We start from the raw sequence: 17779 nt of genomic DNA, 5'->3' as shown, positions 1-17779 counted from the left end.
TTCTTACAGTCACATAGCACAATACCAGTTTTGGTGTATATCAGTCTAGCAAAACGACCGCGAGTGCGCCATGAGCGTGGCATGTAAATCATGTCATACATGACATGCATGTCACGATTTTCATGTTACCACGTGTCAGTTATGTTCTTCATACAGAAATGTCTCGTCATACCAGTTTTCGTATATATCCCTTCATTTAAACGGCCGCGAGCGCCCAGAGACCATGTCATGTAAATCATGCTGCACATGACATGCGCGTCATGATTTGCATATTAGGACCAATCATTATGTTCGTCATGAATTCTTGTCATGCCGTACCAATTTTGGTGTATATGAAATTAACGGAACGGCCGCAAGAGCCTAAGGTCGTGGAATGTAAATCATGCTGTTCATGACATGCGTGTCATGATTTTCATGATATGACCTGTCATTTATGTTCCTAATAAGGCCATGTTATGACACACCAATTTTGGTATACATCCGACTAACGAAACGGCCAGGAGAGCACAAAGTCGTAGGCGGCTAGATAGATAGATAGATAGATAGATAGATAGATAGATAGATAGATAGATAGATAGATAGATAGATAGATAGATAGATAGATAGATACGCTCAAAGTCGCAGAAGTTCGCTAAGAAATGCTTCGCATTTAAAATGAAAATGCATCTCCACATTAAAACTGCACGCGTCACATGCAGTAAACATTCAAGTTTAATCCGCCCCCTTATCTAGTCATCCGTCAAATACTCTGCATAAAGTATAGAGCTTAGGACTCAGCCATACTGATCGATTTGCATTTATTCCACGTGCGCTATTTCGTTGTCACCTTGTGTCTTGTTTCTTAAACTTGATGACTTTCAGCTTTGAAGACGAGGAAATGTCAGTGTTTAAGAGGCTCGCCGGGTAATTGCACTCATCGCTTACGCAACGTGAGCCCTCTCCTACACGACCCAGCCTGTCGTTACGCTGCAACAAGGACCTCACGGAGGGACACTGCTTCATTCCAGCTTTTTAGCTACATAGTAGATATACGAACGACGCATATGTAAGTGAAATTGCTCCTGGCTACTCCCTCCGATTCTCGCCAGGCTCCTCCGTTCTCCTACGCTCAGTTGGCCCGCCGGCAGCGCCGAGTTTCTCTGAAGCACCGCCGAGCGGCACCAGTACGGCACCAGCATCCGCCTCTTCGCGACCGGACGTGATATCACAACCCGATTCTCGCGCATGCGCTCGCGGCCGCATCCGGCTGCCATTCTCCGTGATGGAGCGATCGGGGAGAGCTCCGGCGGCGTCGGCGGCAGCGACAGCACTAGGAGCGGCTTTTGCGGAGCTCGCGTCATTTTTAGCGCGCTCCCTCACTCGCTAAACCCTACGGAACAAAAACACAGTTGTGTCGCGCGGCGCGTGCTAGTGGCATGGCCTCAGCATGAACGCCGGCGAGCAGAGTATCGTGGCCGATTGGCTCCGCACCCTGGGACTGCCTCAGTACGCGGAGAGCTTCGTGGACAACGGATACGATGACCTGGAGATCTGCAAGCAGATCGGCGAGCCGGACTTGGATGCCATCGGCGTCACCGATCCGAGGCACAGGGATCGCGTGCTCCAGGCCGTGCGAGTGTTGCTCGAGCAGGGTGGTACGTCGGTGTACTTCACACTCGAGGAAGCTGCCAGGCATTCGCGCGTTTCGGCGGCATCGGCCAGCGAGTACGGATTCGACGACTGGGCTCCGCCGCCGGCACCGGCGGCGCCGGACAAAGCTGCTGTGCGGCCGGATTCGCTCCGCTACTTTCAGGACGAGTACGAAGAGGGCAAGGCCGAACTGGTGCGCTTTCCTAAGATGCAGCTCAAGATCATGGTCAGGGAGAAAATGGTTCGCGATGGGATACGCCTCAGCATGCAGCCGTACAGCAACCCGGTGAGTCCGACACCTACCTCCATGTTGCTGCTTGTTGACGAAATTTCCCCTACGACTAGTGCACGTTGGGGTTTCGCGTGTTCACTACCGAGAGTTCTTATCGCTAACGGATCGCCCCCGCGATTAGGATTAGAAAGCGACGGAGTCGCGCGGTAGCGAACCTGTCTGAAGGAAGTGACCGGTCTCAGCGATCGCTTCTACAAACGCGTACGCGCGATCACGTTTTCGTCTCTGAAGAGAGGAGGGGGCCCGTTGTTTTCAGGGGCGATTTCTGTAGTGGCCGGTCCGGCCAGTTCTGAAGCTTTCTTCCTTACGGTCGCTTCGATCGTTAAATTTCGCGTTCAGTAGTGAGCTGACTAAACGGGACCATGTTAAAGAGACATGGCGTGCAAAAACACGGACGCAAGAGAGAAGTCAAGACACCACAAACGCCACAAAACGCTTCTCTCTTGTGTTCGTGTTTGCACGCCCTGTCTCTAACACGAATACCTACCAACTAGCTCAGCTCTTATTCTAAACGGGACCGCCGTTATTTCGACGCGCGTACCTTGCTTGCACCGAAAACGATTTTCCTCCCGGAATTTTGACAGTTCGCGTGGGGGGGCGTTTCCGCTTCGAATGGCATATGCTTGCACGCAGCTTGGCGCTTGGCGTCGGTCGCGAGCTAGCGATCGATTCTTAGCCATCTGAAGGGACAGCTGACGACGTGTTTTTTTTTTTGGTGCTGGCTTGGCTGCACTGGGCGCTCTGCGATTACCAGAGTGTGTGTACACCTTTCGCGAAATTAAATTCTTTGCGTAGCACGTGTTTGTTTTTGTTGCGTACCGGTCTCGGCGCGCGCGGCTGTTATGGAAGCGGCGCCCGTTTTATCTTCGTAATTATGAATGCTCGCAGGTGGCATCGTGGAGTTTTGCCTTGTGGCAAAATGCAGCACGCTTCCTGAATTCCCGATCACCAGACGTCTAGACTAAGATGAACGAAGCGGACTGTTTTGGAGAGCTGCCATGGTGTTACGTCAGATGCTATAATAATAATAATAATAATAATAATAATAATAATAATAATAATAATAATAATAATAATAATAATAATAATAATGCACTCGTATATCTGTGCCAGAAAACTGGAGCGGTTAAAGTAATGCGCTCAGTGCCTTAATTCATATACATTTAAACTTCCTAGAAACTCCATGTTGTTGAAATAGTGAAGTGTTGCGTTTATTGCGTAATGGTAAAAGTTATTGCCATTTCTTGAATGAATAAGAGATGCGTCACAAAGGGTCAGACGTTGAGAATGTCTTATGATTCGAGTCTATTTATTCAACATTCGACAGCATACCTAGCACGACAGGAGCTGTTTCTGATGTGCCTTAACTGTCGATTATGGGCGGGTTGTCAACGATTTGCGTAAACGAGGTGCTCTAAGCCTCCCAGATCTCCACAGCAACTCACGTAAAACTTGAGTGCGTTAATTTTCTGTTAAAATAGCGTATATAGTACCTGCATTTAGATTATGAAAGTGGTTAGCAGACTGTTCGTCAGGCGCACGAACTCCAACCTGGAAAGCAGTTCTCTCTTTGTATCTCTTTGTGGTGCTCATGGATTTTATGTGCTTGAAACAGGGCGAAAAATTTGCCCAAGGAACCTGGAGAGGACAAATAGAGTGTTGACAGGCAGGATTCTTAGAAACAAATCAATCGTAAATATTACGTCACACGAATGGGTTGCGTTCACCACTCCATTTTGACACTAACGTTATGACGTTGAGTCCCGATGACTCTCCATGTGATGTTATTATATTGATATAACTCTCGATATGATGCCTTATATTGAACCAAGGTTCCTACTTGGTTTGTTACCCTTTGTTGCGCTTACATGAGCGTGCGCAAGCGTGATTTCTGGCGCCGAACGTTTTTTTCCCGGCGTACACCGCGGCATATCGGCCTTTACGAAAGGCGAAGTATGTTATACCGGTGCCACACGGCCACTTCGGATCGCGGTCAGACTTGATACTGATCGCACTGCTTGGTCGTGATTGGCTCCTTTACGTAAAGTGCAGAAGGAAGCCAATCACTGTTGAGAAACTTGATAACGACCGGGCTTAATCGCAATCAGCAGTGTACCGTGTGTTATTGAACACTAACACTGATTTACAGAAGTGCATCAAGACTCAAGTCGTTGTAAACGAAGTTATGGCTCCCGGCAGCAACTCTCGCGATCAGTGCGCGAGTCTTCCTCGACTCATTCATTTCGCGTGCAGTACCAATGACTTGACGTGGAAATAGTGGAGAGAGAGAGAGAGAAGATAGGAAGGGTAAGGAGGTTAACAGGTAATATCGCTGGAACTGACGTTTCGGAAAGATGATGTGTGTCTTCGTCAGTCTCTTTTGTCGAAGCGTTGGCTTCAGCATCATTCCCTGTTGGACGATTTCTCGTCACGCCAAGGCTCTAAACTTCTGCCTTGTTTTGATGACGTATGTAGTTTGCGACGAGTATGAAGGATGACCCCCCCCCCTTTTTTTTTAAAGGTTATGAATCGCTAATCGTATGACAACCTCCGACCTCTGGATAATCACAAGTACTTGTTATGTGCTGGACGGTGAACGTTTATTTGTCTGCCTCTGATTGTGCATGCATACCACTTCTCCTCCTCCTCATATTTCACTCTCCGTTCCCCATTGCGGGGCAGCCAAGCGGGCTCAGCTAGGCTTACCTGCCTGCCATTCTTTTATGACTTTTCTCTCACTTGATTATTCATGTATTAATATGTTTACTTGTTTTCAGTGCCCAGCATCCGCACGTCGTTCACGAGTGCGCATTAAACGCACAAGTGGCACTGTGTGACCATAATATTGCCTTTCCATGTGTGTCAAACGCGGTATTGTCGGCTATCGGGTGCCTGAAGGAACCGCGTGATCTGGTCATATATGTAACGACGTGCAGCTCCATGACTACACCATTAATCGTTAGCTGACACAGCCGTGCATGCAGCGTCGCCATATCGCTCGCCCAGAACCGTCACCCTCTGAGTTGAGAGTTGGAATATGAGGCGCAGGGTGTAAATCGTCGCTCGCTCAACCTCATTTCCTCTGCTCCTGCGGCTGTAGTACAGTTATACCAGCGCGCCAGTCTGTAGTCCTGTGCGACGCAATGCTGACGTGCAGGTCACGGTTGATGGTCTATATAGCCCAATCCACAAATTCCTATTTCTTCCTCGTTGAAATGCCTCGTGAGGTCACTGCGGGTCTCAAAATAGCATCAAGCACCTATAGCTAAATTGACCCTTCTCCGACTCCCTGTTCAATGAGCAATAAGTACAGTATAGCTCATGGCCTCCTTTACAGACGAAGAACGATAAAATGAGACGCGCATGGCCTTAAAAATCGTACTGTTGCTGTGAGCTCGTATAATGCTATATAAACCCGTTCGCTTTCTATGGTCTGTTCACTTTGTGTGTCGTTCTTATCCCTTGTGCTTTGTCCAAGCGTTGTGATCTCTCCCAGAATTATCATATAGACCAGGAGTCTCAAAGTCACCTCAACTAGCTGGCCGCAGTCAGGAAAATTTACTCCCGCTATGGGCCAGGACACTCAAGAAGGTAGGAGCGCGGTGGGTGGAGTGGGGGAGGGGTTACAAAATGTCAGCTAACGTTGCCATTTGAAAGAAGACCTTTCCCATATGTCTAATTATGTGGGTCAATTTTGAAGGTTATTGGGCGCCAGGATTCCAACAGCATATCCGTACCGATCTCTAAAATGACTAAAACTTGGACGCCGATTTTGAGATATAGTTTCGTTCCACGGTTATCTATCAACAAATGGTAACTGCAGGGGTTGCCTCACGAAAAAAAAAAATGCTTTAGATCAGTCAGGCCTGTGTAGCTTATGAACATGCTTCTTAAGAAAAAAAAAAAAAGCATGGGACGACGACAGTCATGTGCAGGCTGGGCCGCTAGCGAGAGGTCGGCGGGCCGCGGATTTGAGACCGCTATCTAGAACATCTTAGGATTACCTTTTACATAACAAGGGTCATTGGTGCACAACCTCATCCATGAGCAGCGGACAGTTCCTCTCTCAATTTAATTTCATCCTCAAATGAGTAAACATCAGATGCAGCTCTAAAGTGCTTTGTATAGTTTAAAATTGGTACGAATGAAGGAAGGGAATTTTGAGGACTCGTTTCTCTGTTCGACACAATCTTAATGAAAACCAGCAGATAATGAAGCCAAGGGAGGTATGGGGGGATGTTAAATGTACTGTTTTAACTGTGTTATAGTAATTATAAAGTAAAGTGGACGTAAAGACAACTTGCCGCCGGTAGGGGCCGATACCTGCAACCTTCGGATCGTTTCGCTCCCTGCATGCCGGCGACAAGTTGTCTTTTAGTCCACTTAACTTTCTTCACATCTGTATGACGGTTAGCCGCGCGTCTTCCCTGGCATATATCATCGAACACGAAACTTCGACACAATGCTTCTCTCGAACACGAAACTTCGACACAAGGCTTCCCTGTGGAAGGCGCACAGATGTACAGAGTAACTGCACCGATACAGTGAAACTTTCTAACTCTGCGTATTTGTCATCGTTATTCTCTGTCACTACATATACGCAGTCCATGTGGTACGACGTTGTCCTCCGTGTACATAAATTTAGGCGCACGTTAAAAAAACACCAGGTGTTCAAAACTGATCTGGAGCCGTGACCATAATAATAATGTGGTTGTGACACATGAGACTTCATACGTTGTTATTACCATTAATTTTATATGTGCGAATTTCGATGCGGGGTTCTTCAAGCATGATCCGGTGTGTGGTTGCTCAAAATAAGTTGATCTTGGACCAGGAGCTTTCACGTCCGTAGTGACGCTAGATAGCTGTGGTATTCGTGCAGTCTTTGTTTCTTATTACGCCGCTGTTTGTTATTTTTTCGCTGTTCTGTCTCTGTCTTGTTTTATTATCTTTTTTTTCCCCTCATTATAGTATAGGGTACTCCGGATGCTAAAAAGGCCTGTAGCTTTCCAAACCGGATGTTTTCTTCTGTTTGACATCGCTGCCTTTCGTTATTTTATCTCTTTCCCTCTCCCTATCTCTTCATTTTTCTTCGGTATAGAAGTAAATAAATAAATAAATAAGTAAATAAATAAATAAATAAATAACCGAACATTATTATCACCATTTTTTTGTGCTAATAACACTTACCTGTCGGTGTAAACTCCATCCCCTAGAAACGATATTTCATTATAACGCGACTGGCGGTTTTTACAACTTGTCCACGAAAAAAAATGTATGTGAAGAGTGTTCTTTGCGTTGTTCACACACACACACACACACACATTATTGGGAGCGAAGACGCGTGAATCGTGCCTCGTTAACCGCTTCTAACCTGAACCGTTAACCTGACTACTACGGAGAACTACTTCATTGCGATTGCTTCTTGCTCGAAGCTGTAGCTTACTATTATAACCACCCACCCGCTTCACTGCACGTTTTCTTGCTCAAGTGAGGCGAGTAATGTCGGCGGCCTATATATTCCTCACACCCGTGGACAGGTCGCAGACAGTTGTTTATGTGTCACGGTCAGATGCTGATGTCCCGGTTATTTGGCGACTGTGCCGTTTATATGATGATATACCGGTTATAGGCTGAGTGGCATCTACCGGAGTAGCCCTTGCCAACGTAGATATATTCACGCAGTCGTACTAGCAATCCGCTTCTAAGTTCAACACAAATTGAACGGACTATGCGTTATAGTGAACATGTAGTCGAACGACGGCTATACATCTGTCAGTGGTTCGAGTGTTTCTCCGGGAAGCCTTACCTTCTTCCCAAGCTGTCCAGGTAGCTTTGTGATAATTTCCATGTGTAGAAGTGGTGTCCTATTGTAGGCATTGTTTTCACCGCGTTGGCGTTTTAAGTCAATACGAGGAGGCAGTCGAAGATCGCCCCCGACATCGTAGTGAAATTTGACAGTGAATCCCGGAAGTGCGAAGGAAGATGGGAGGAGGGACGTAAGCGATTTTGCGTACGTGCGCGTGAACCCACTTGAGTTAGCGCAGAAGCAGGAGCTCCTACCAAGTCCACGCTCCTCGTGATGAGGTGCGCGCGTGCTCCCGTCAACCAAATCCGGGCCCGATGGATGTGGTGTATATTTCGCGGTTTGCCAATCACGATCGGCTCCACTGCTTGCGCAGCGCCATTATAGCGTGCTTTTCTTCCTTCCGCACTGCGGGGCAACGCATTTAACATCGCTTCCCGCGACGCCGTTCGGTCGCGCTACCCTGCCGCCATGGATATTAATCGCAAACTACGACCAAGCGCTCCTCGCCGCTGGCGTTTCAAAAGGAGCGTGCACTCCGAAAGGTAATTGCGCTTCTCGACGGCTGCATATTTTTCTCGTTGTCGTTTAGTCCGGAGAAACTCCTCTGATGCTCTCTCTCTCTCTCGGCTTCCTCTTTTCATAGCCATGTCCTCCTCTTCCTCCTTTAACAGAGTGAGTGGTCGTCTCCTCCGTGTAGCCACCCTACCCTGGAGGGATGGCCGCAGTGTCCGTCGTCCCCGCTCGTTGGTGTCGATGGTGGTTGGGATGGTAGTGCTGTTGGAGTGGCGAGTGGTGGTGGCTATGTGTGGTGTTGCATGTGTGGCAACATTCGAGAGAGAGAGAAAGAGAGAGTTTGTGGGTGACGTATAGGGGAATGGCTCGTCTTTACCCTTCGCTCATGATGGGGCCGTAGTTTTGCGTGTTTACCTCGCCGAACGCTGCAGCGCTGTCGTGCGCCTATGTTTTGGGCCTGTCGGTTCTTTGACCTCGCGCTTAGCGGTTGTTTGGGAACGCGCTGCATGCCCCCTGTTGTATATTTGCTCGGCCCTTTCCCTCTTTCCACTCATCTCTCTCTCCCTCACTACCGTCCTTCCTTCTTCACGTAACAAGGTTGCGAGCGGACAATAACGGCGGGGAACCTGTTCATTGCGTCATTACACGTTGCGGATGACTTCGTAGGTCGCGTCGTTCTCTTCACTTCTTTGCGTGTTTTGTTTTTCTGTTTTCCTTCTTTTGTTTGTCACGAGGGAAGCATGCAACGAAAGCTGGTGCGCCATTTGCCGTTAGGCTCGAGAGTCTCTCTTGCAACGATGCGCGGGAGGACAAGCTTCATTGTGTAGTGTTCGTCCGGCTTTAATGGTTGGTTAGTGCGCACGAGCGGCAGTGGTCTCTCGTCCTCGCTTTTGTATTACTCATCTCGCTGCTTTTGTGATCGTCGACGTTCCATGCGCTTTGCGAGATGTTGTTGCGTAAAACCTCTTTCGGTGGTCCGTCGCAGCGCGTTATTATTCTTAAGTCGAACGTTTAATGCTTTCGTTTAGGCGTAATCGTCGAATCGTTTGTTTAGATTTTACGGCCTCGGTGCTTTATGGTCGCCGTAGCTTGTGCGACGTTGTGCATCAGCAGTAATGTCACTGTGTTGTTTCGGGTCCTATGGTTTAAGTTCGCGCCAGCAGGATCATTATAATATATATCCTGCTGATAATCACTAATGATAACCCCCCTTCGGGTCAATATTTGACTTATACTTAATGCGCGGACTTGGCAGTACTGCAATTACAGCAAGGAAGTTGCGGCATTTAAATTACTCTTTGTTGTAATGAGTAACGTAATGAATTACTTTTGTGTTCTGATAACTTAGTAATGGTTCAAGCAATTAATTTTAAGCAAATTACTCATTAACTTACCAATTACACTTGACTAAAACGTAGCATGTCCTCTTCGACTATGGCATAAAAAATTGTCCAAGAAACGAAATGAATATAACAAAGACCAAAATTTCTGAGTGCGAAACTTCAAGCTTGGGAGTTTGAACAAATATCTCTAAGATTTCTTAATAAAATGATAATTGTTGGGGTTTTAACGTCCCATGAGATTTCAATCTGTATGTGCTGCAAATGAAGTATACATGACTTGTGCTTGAAATGATGAACATTTGTTAAACTGATTTCAAAGTAATGTCACCACTTTTCGGAAGTAGTAGTAATATAACGTCATTTCTTTCATTCACTTGTAATTTGTAATGTAATTTAGTAGCATTTTTTAATTGGAAAAGTAATTAGTAATGTAATTCAGTAACTTTCTGGGAGTAATTTTGCCATCTCTGGTGTTCCTTATCCATGAGACCCGACGTTACAATATAAAGTCGAGAATGAAATAACACAATGCAGAGAGAGAAATGTATTGGCGCACGATCAGAAACTCAAGAAACAAAACCCAAAGGGCTCGACTTTTAAAATAATATTCTCTATCTATCTCTCTTTTAGCTGTCTGTGCAAAAGCACCTTTTCTCCAAGAGAGATATTGCAATAATACTTTCACTCTCGAGTGAAAATATCGCAATCAGCCTCGAACCTTCGGTATGCAAAGTATAATCATTTTCGGATTCGTCAAGACACTTACGTAACGGTAGCACCAGACTGTTGAGAAAAACGGATCTTAAAACTATAGTTCGAGAGCAGATTAGTTGTCTCCCAGAAATTGCGTAGGCCTTTTTTTCATCGGATCTCGAGAGCGCCGTGAAGGCTGCAGCCGGCCGCGGCTGATACACTTTGAGCCGACTGCGCGAATAATAACCTCTCCCCGGGTTGCGCAAACTCGGGGCTGAAAGATTGCGTCATCGTATCTCGGATGGCGGGATTTCGTAAACGGCGATACGCCGGGCCGGATCATGTGGAGTTAGTGAAACGTGTATAAACTTCCCTCGCTCGCTGAATGCGAAACGTGATGGAGCGTTCGTACATGTATCTCTTAGTTTTCGCGCTTCAGTGAAAACGTATTGGACGGTGAAAGATAGAAAGTGTGGAAAAAGGTTCCTGTGCTTGGTGTGTCGACATCTTCACAGGCGGACCTCTCAAAGTGTGACTGTATAAGTTAGTTTCACTGCATAATAATAAATAAAACGTATGACGGCAATGTAAATTTTCGTGGACACAATTTTCGCGATCGAGTAATGTCAGCAACTACGTCATCGTCATCAATATTGTAACCTTAGCAGCCCCGGTAGTGGTTATTAGAAACGGTGTAGGGGTGTTACATTAATCCAGAAAGAAAAGAATTACATGGTTACAAATGTTGCCTACGGGAATCAAGAAGCTACGGATCCATTTAAAAGCTGAACTTTAAGGTTAACCGTACGAGAAACAAACGAATACATAATTAACGAAACAAAATAAATTAGCTTCCTGAGATTCCTGAACGCTGTGGATTATTGTGTGTTTTTTTTTGTTATTGCACGCAATAAATGCAATAGTGTTGAAGTATCACGGCAGCTCGATTAAAAATAAATAAATAAATAAATAAATAAATAAATAAATAAATAAATAAATAAATAAATAAATAAATAAATAAATAAATAAATAAAATGCGGCCTGTTGCGTCGCGCAACAGGCCGCAACAAGCGTAAACGCTGTGTTGACAGTTTCATCCGCCTTGACGGGTAGACGTACACCGACGCGCATTTAGAACGAAAGAGAGACAAAAAAAAAAAAAAAACAGGGTTGTGGCGGGTGCTACACGTTGTATACCGCCATATATGGGCATGCCGAAGAGCCGCTGCTTTTCAGAGTGTCTCTGAACAACAATAAAGGATGTCAACATCGGGTACCACTAATTTCAGCGTGACACTGAATGGCTTTAATAGCGCTTATGATAGAATAAGATGTCGTTGTTTCCGAAGAAATTGTGCATCCAGAGGAGTGTTGATGACATGATCCCAAATAATATTTGCCAAGAGTTCGAGGATCCTCAAGTAAGCCCTCAACATAGACACTCGTGCGATCTTTAAACCGCCTTGGTGCGACCCGGCTTGTGGCGCCACAGCGGCAATAAGTTCAACTAGGCAGCTCCCGCTGTTTTCTGGACACGCAACGGGCCGTACCTTTTTTTTTTCTTTTTTCCTTATCCAGCGGTCGTGATAGTATTATGAATAAAGAGAATGCTTGCCCTTCATTGTTATGACGTCCTGCTGAAATTTTTGCTCTTCGGCACACTTTATAGCGTTCGTCGAAACTGGTGGAGAATGTAGCCGGGCAGCTCTGACTCATGTAGTGTGCATTCCTTTCTCAATGCGCATCAAAGGCAGCGCAGAAGACTCATGTTGAAATTGCAGCGCGCTTGAAGGAGATATGAAAGAACTTCGCGCGGTACTCAAGAAAGCGTTTCCTTTTTCACATATATACAACAGGGGTCGAATTCGCAAAACTTCTCTTTCCTAAGTGCGTTTTCCCATTTGTCAGCCGGCTTCGCTAATGAAACGTCACGCATAGAGATTGGCTGGAATATTACCTTACGAATATTTTTAGCGTAAGACGCTTTTGTGCATACGGGCCCAGATCACTATACATGTAGTGTACGCTCATCTTCGCGTTTTTTCATATGAAAAGCTTTAGGTATTCCGTGTACTAGCTTATTCTTTATCTGAATTTAAAACGGATGTGTCTCAGTGACATCGTTTGCAGTGGTTTATAGCTAGGCATGAATTGATACTACTTTAGCGCAAACATCAGTGATTAGCTGAAGTGACACAAGCGCTTACACATGTAGCGCTTGCGTGTCGCAATTTTTCGTCCCTTTTCACTGAAGTTCGCGCTGTAGAGTAAAATCAATGGACTACCAACTAGCCGAAACTTGCACATTGCTAGGTATGAATGAATGTTCCGCCCTTAAAAACAAACATAAATAAATGAACAGTTGCGAATAAGCACTTGTTTGTAAACTTCAATGTCCGTCTCATCTGTGCATGCTGCGATTTCAGCATCAATAGTCACCAAATCGCCTAACCTCCAGTTGTACAGCGCAGAGCACGCAATCGCGTGGAGCGTATGCTTCCGGTTCGGGCGTTGTCGTAACCCACGGGCTGTACGGTGCGCTATACATTTCATGGCGCACTACAAGTACGCTCTATCTATTGTACGGCCCGAAATGCGTGCTGCGCACTGTGGAATTTCCTCTTTATAAGCGTCCCCAACCAACCAACTACAAGGATAAGGCGTTTTATCCGGCACTTATACCCCGCTCAGTGGTCGCGCAGTGCTTTAAAATGAGCGGTCCAACACCCGGAGCAAACCAACGCGACGAGCGGACGAAAAACGCCTCGGCTGTATGTGCGTGCGCCTGCGTGGTTGCGGTTCTTTCTTTTATGACTCGGTGGCGTGATTTGGTTGACATCTTTTGCCACGCGGGTAATGCGCGCGAAAAGCAAATAGACGGGAATGTGTGTGTGGAGAGGAAAGAAGCGAATAGAAAGGCGAGGAAGAAACGGCATCGTCTCCGCTTTTTTAACGCGTCGCGTCGCGCTTTTAATGGCTCTGGGGGAAGAATTATAAGGAGAGAAAGAGAGAGAGATGAGGGGAGAGGAGGGGAGGAGGAGTTTGCCGTCGTCGTGTCGCCGTTGTTTCGCTCGTTGTTAAGAGCAGCGCGAGGGACGTTAAGAGGAAGGAAAGAACGGGAAACAAAATAAAGCTAACGACGACACCCTGGTCGGCGGCAGTTGATTCTTCTTCACTACGCGACATTAGGAAGCGCGTCGTAGCCTCTGCTTCCAGAACCTCCCCCTTCTCCTTGCACACGTCATCGCTCTATATGTTTTCGCGTTTCACTTCTTTTTTCGTTCCCTCTCCTCTCTCGTCGCGTCGCCGCTCGGCCTCCTCCTTTCCTCTCCGGCGAGTGTCCGTCCTTCCATAACGTTTGTTTATCTCTTTGTTTCTTTTTATCTCGCTCTCTTTCTCTCTCTCTTGCTGCGAGTGGGTGCTGTTTCTCCGCCGCTTCGTGTCCGCAATCACCTCCTCTCTCTCGCTCGTCCTCTCGGCAACGTGGTCTCCACCGTTGGAGCGGTGGCGGCGCGCTCGCGCTCTTTATTATTCAACCAAGAAAAAGCAGCTAAAATAAAGAAAGGTGCAGTAGACGTCGTCGTCCCTTCCCCCTCCACATCTGAAGAGTGGAATGCCGCTGGGACCCTCGGGGAAATGCTTCGGCTCCTGGTGGGGTCCTGTAACGGAGGACGAGAGGGCGTTATATTTATATGCCTTTCCCTTTCTCTATCTCCTTTGGAAATGTGTATCCTTAGCTATATGATTTCTTGCTTCCCATTCCGTAGACGTACAGTCGCGCAAGCGCCCGTAACAACTTTTCTTCCCCTCCCTTTATCTCCCGCTCACCCTCAGGCGGCCGTTCATGCAGAGACTCTGACATTCTTTGCTGCGTCTCTGCTGTAGCATTTTCGTTGTTCTTTCTTGCGGGCACTGCGGTATTTGTTAGCTCTACAACTACCGTTACGATTCGTCTAACAACCGTAAACAACAACAACAGCAAAGAAAGCGTGCTGCGATTACTTCTGTTTACGTGCAGTGGAAGTCGTACTCCTGGTAATCAGTCGGTTAGTGTACCAGCCGCTCGTGGATGAGTGAAGGGAACAGATGAATGAATGAGCGCCTTCCCGCGCGAGCGCTTTAGTTTATAGTTAGTTGCTTAGATGGTTCGCTCGCAGCTGTAGTGGTTAATTCACTACATCGAGCATCCAGTACCACCTGTTGACAGCAACGAATACGTGTGCCTGACTGTTAAACGCAATAACCTGACGTTCACACTAGTAGGCGTATATATTTCACCTTCAGGCCGCTTTGACAGTGCAAGATTAAGCGCTATTATATCGGCAACACCTGGACCATGGATTATTACCGGCGATTTCAACGCTCATCACCCATTGTGGGGAAGCCTGAAGACAGATCGTCGGGGACGACATGTATCCTCGTTCGCGTCTGACCATGAACTATACTGTTTAAACGACGGCAGTCCTACGTTTTTACGGGGTCTGACATATAGTAGCTGTCTCGACCTAACTTTTGTGTCACGTAGTCTAAGTGCCAAGGTACAGTGGTTCGCGGACAATGAAACCCATGGAAGTGACCACATCCCCACCTATATTAAGATCAAGGGCCTAAGCAAGTCGCAGATCACCGCCCCTTCACGCATCGATTGGTCCAAGTACAGATCATCCACAGAGAAGCGGTGCGAGGAAAATCAAGAAGTTTCTCTTGAAAGCTTAGAAGACATAATCAAGGCGGCTACTCAAGACGCTTCATATAATTTCACACCTTCATCGCAGTTTTGCGAATACGAAGTGGAATTGGAGCGGCTCAAAGCAATCCGTCGTCGTGCTGAACGACGATATAGACGCACAAAATCCATCTATGACTTGAGGGAGGCGAGGCGTCTGCAAAAGAAGATTCAGCGTCGAATCAACGCACTCCAGTCGCTACGATGGAAATCATTGTGCGAGTCGCTTGATCCCCACAAACCCCTATCGCAAATATGGAGAATCGTCCGCGGCTTACGAACATTGCCACAACAGCACAGCCATTTCAAATGCCTCGCTCTCCACCAAAGTCGACGCGAAATTGATGTGGCAGAAGACTTCTGCGCCAGAGTTGCCAATAAGGGGTCCGGGATCACCCTGAGTAACCTAGGAAACGCGCCGATGTCCAGAGATTTCCGGATGGACAACCTGTTCTCTGCAGAGGAGCTTCAGGCAGCTTTGACAGCATGCAAGCGTTCGTCATCACCAGGACCTGATGGCGTCACCTACATGGCCCTTTGTAACCTCGGACAAGCAGCTCGGCGTGCCCTCCTCGGTATACAACGACTCGTGGTGTAACGGATTGGTTCCTCCTTCGTGGAAGTCCAGCCGACTTGTCCCCCTGCTCAAACCAGGTAAATCTCCTCTGGACTTGGCCTCCTATCGACCCATCGCGCTTGCCAGCTGTTTTGGAAAGGTGATGGAGAGGATGATACTGACTCGCATAGAGTGGTACCTGGAGCATAACGAGATATACCCCGATGCTATGACCGGCTTTCGGCGTGGACGGTCTTCTATAGATAATGTTATTGACCTTGTCACGTCTGTGCAGCAACAAAAAAGCATAAAGAGATTATCTGCAGCAATGTTCTTGGACGTGAAAGGCGCATATGACAATGTATTGCATGAAGCCATCCTGAACGCCTTGGGTAACATTGGATTGGGGGGCCGCGTCTATCACTGGATCTACAGCTATTTGAAGGACAGAACCTTCTTTGTTCAGACAGAAGATGGTGCAACAACGCAACATTGTACACTCTTAAAAAAAAGGTTGTAGTACTTACTAACTTCGGTTTACTAACTACTTGTCACATATGTTACTACCCTGTTAGTAAGTCCGGTTAGTAACGGGGAGGTTAGTAACCGTTACTACCCTCGCCGTTACAAACGCACTTAGTAGCGGTTACTACCCTTCTCGTTGCTAGCTAGTAAAATAGGTAGTAACGGTTACTACCCAAAAAAATTAGTAACCGTGATCCTTTCGCATCACGAGCTTCCTGCTTTTATAACGGTCAAATTCGCGAGCACCAACATTGCGATATATCATTAGGTAATTATGCACAGTATGACATGAATCAGAACAGCACACATACACAACGACAAGGCTACGCGACACGTATAATTCAAAAGTGTTTCCAGGAGTATATATAGCCCTACCTCTGGGGTACGCAGCTGGTGCCAGTGGGCAGCTAGGCTTTAGGATAGGTAGGTTAAGTTATGCGCCTATATTTATATAGCGTACAATTTATTAGGTGCGCGAGGTAACGTAGCGTAGAACTTTTAATCAAGCATATTAAGAAAATCAATATGTTATATGTATATTTTTGCGTAATATCATCTCAACGTGGCCTAATATACAAGACCCAACACGGGGTATTAAGCTTACTAATATCGCCTCAATGATCTTGAATGGATCCCCGTGCTAGTGAACAGGCTGTAAAAAGCTCGTAATAATAACTTCTATGATTCGCTTAGCAAGTTCATTCAACAGGTGCATCGCAAAAAGTTAGTAACGGTACGCAAGAGGTAGTAAACGTTGCAACTTTTAAGTGTCTGCTAACGTAGGTAGTAAAAAGGTAGCAAAAAGTTAGTAATGGTCCAAGAAAGCTAGTAACAGCGGCTGTTACTAACTATTTGCTCGTGGTTACAAGCTTTTTCCAAACTTTTTTTAAGAGTGTAAGACGAGTCGAAGACGAAAGCCGTCATCTTGTTCTTCTCCGTCGTCGTATTTATCCCTCCGAAAGCTATCTGCACTAGGGGTGTGCGAATATTCGAAAGTTTCGAATATTCGTCGAATATCACATTCGAGATATTCGTATTCGATTCGATAATCGTGTATTCGAAAAGTTTCGAATATTCGATAACTTCGAATATTTGAAAAATTCGAATATGCGATTCGATTATCATGCATAAAATAACTCGTCTTCCACATTTCTGCTGCGTTCGTATAGCTATAAACGTTGCCGAGAGGAGCGATAAACATCGTAAGTACACGGAGGCACGATATCTGCCTGCGACGAGCTCCCCAATACGTATGATTTATTGCTAGTGCACATAGGCGTGCGCACAGGGGGGGCAGGGGGGGCGGCCGCCCCCCCCCTAATCACCTAAAAGGGGGGGCGCAAAATCCGCCCCGTACATTGACCCTTCTAGTCACCTAAGAGGGGGGGGGGGCGCAAAATCTGCCCCATACATTGACTTAGTAGGGTGGGGGTGCGCTTCGATGAACCTTTGCCCCCCTGATGGGGAACCCTGCGCACGCCTGTGCTGGTGCATCTCCGACGTGCAGCGCTGTTGGCGATCATGTAACCGTACACTTTCAATATTATGCGGCCGTAACGTGCCGCACTACCACTCGTTCACTATGCGGGACCACTTCTGAAGAAAGACAGTGACCCATGTGACTGGTGGCGGACTGTAGGCACCTTCAGATACCCTAGTCTGGCAAAGCTTTGCCCCATGTACCTCCCTATAC

At 46.7% G+C, this 17779-nt stretch overlaps 1 protein-coding gene across 1 annotated transcript in view; it reads left to right on the top strand.

Annotated features, from left to right (window-relative positions):
• The first annotated feature begins 1283 nt into the window (after window positions 1–1283).
• Window positions 1284–17779, top strand: part of LOC119397510 (sterile alpha motif domain-containing protein 5) — a 148966-nt gene continuing 132470 nt past the window's right edge. Inside the window, exon 1 of the mRNA XM_049416588.1 lies at window positions 1284–1915. Within this exon, the coding sequence (XP_049272545.1) occupies window positions 1427–1915 (489 nt within the window). The 5' untranslated portion in view covers window positions 1284–1426. The remainder of the gene's footprint in view (window positions 1916–17779) is intronic.

The sequence above is a fragment of the Rhipicephalus sanguineus genome, chromosome 6, assembly GCF_013339695.2.
Source record: "Rhipicephalus sanguineus isolate Rsan-2018 chromosome 6, BIME_Rsan_1.4, whole genome shotgun sequence".
Classification (NCBI taxonomy): Eukaryota; Metazoa; Arthropoda; class Arachnida; order Ixodida; family Ixodidae; genus Rhipicephalus; species Rhipicephalus sanguineus.
This window is presented reverse-complemented; position numbering and strand designations above follow the sequence as displayed.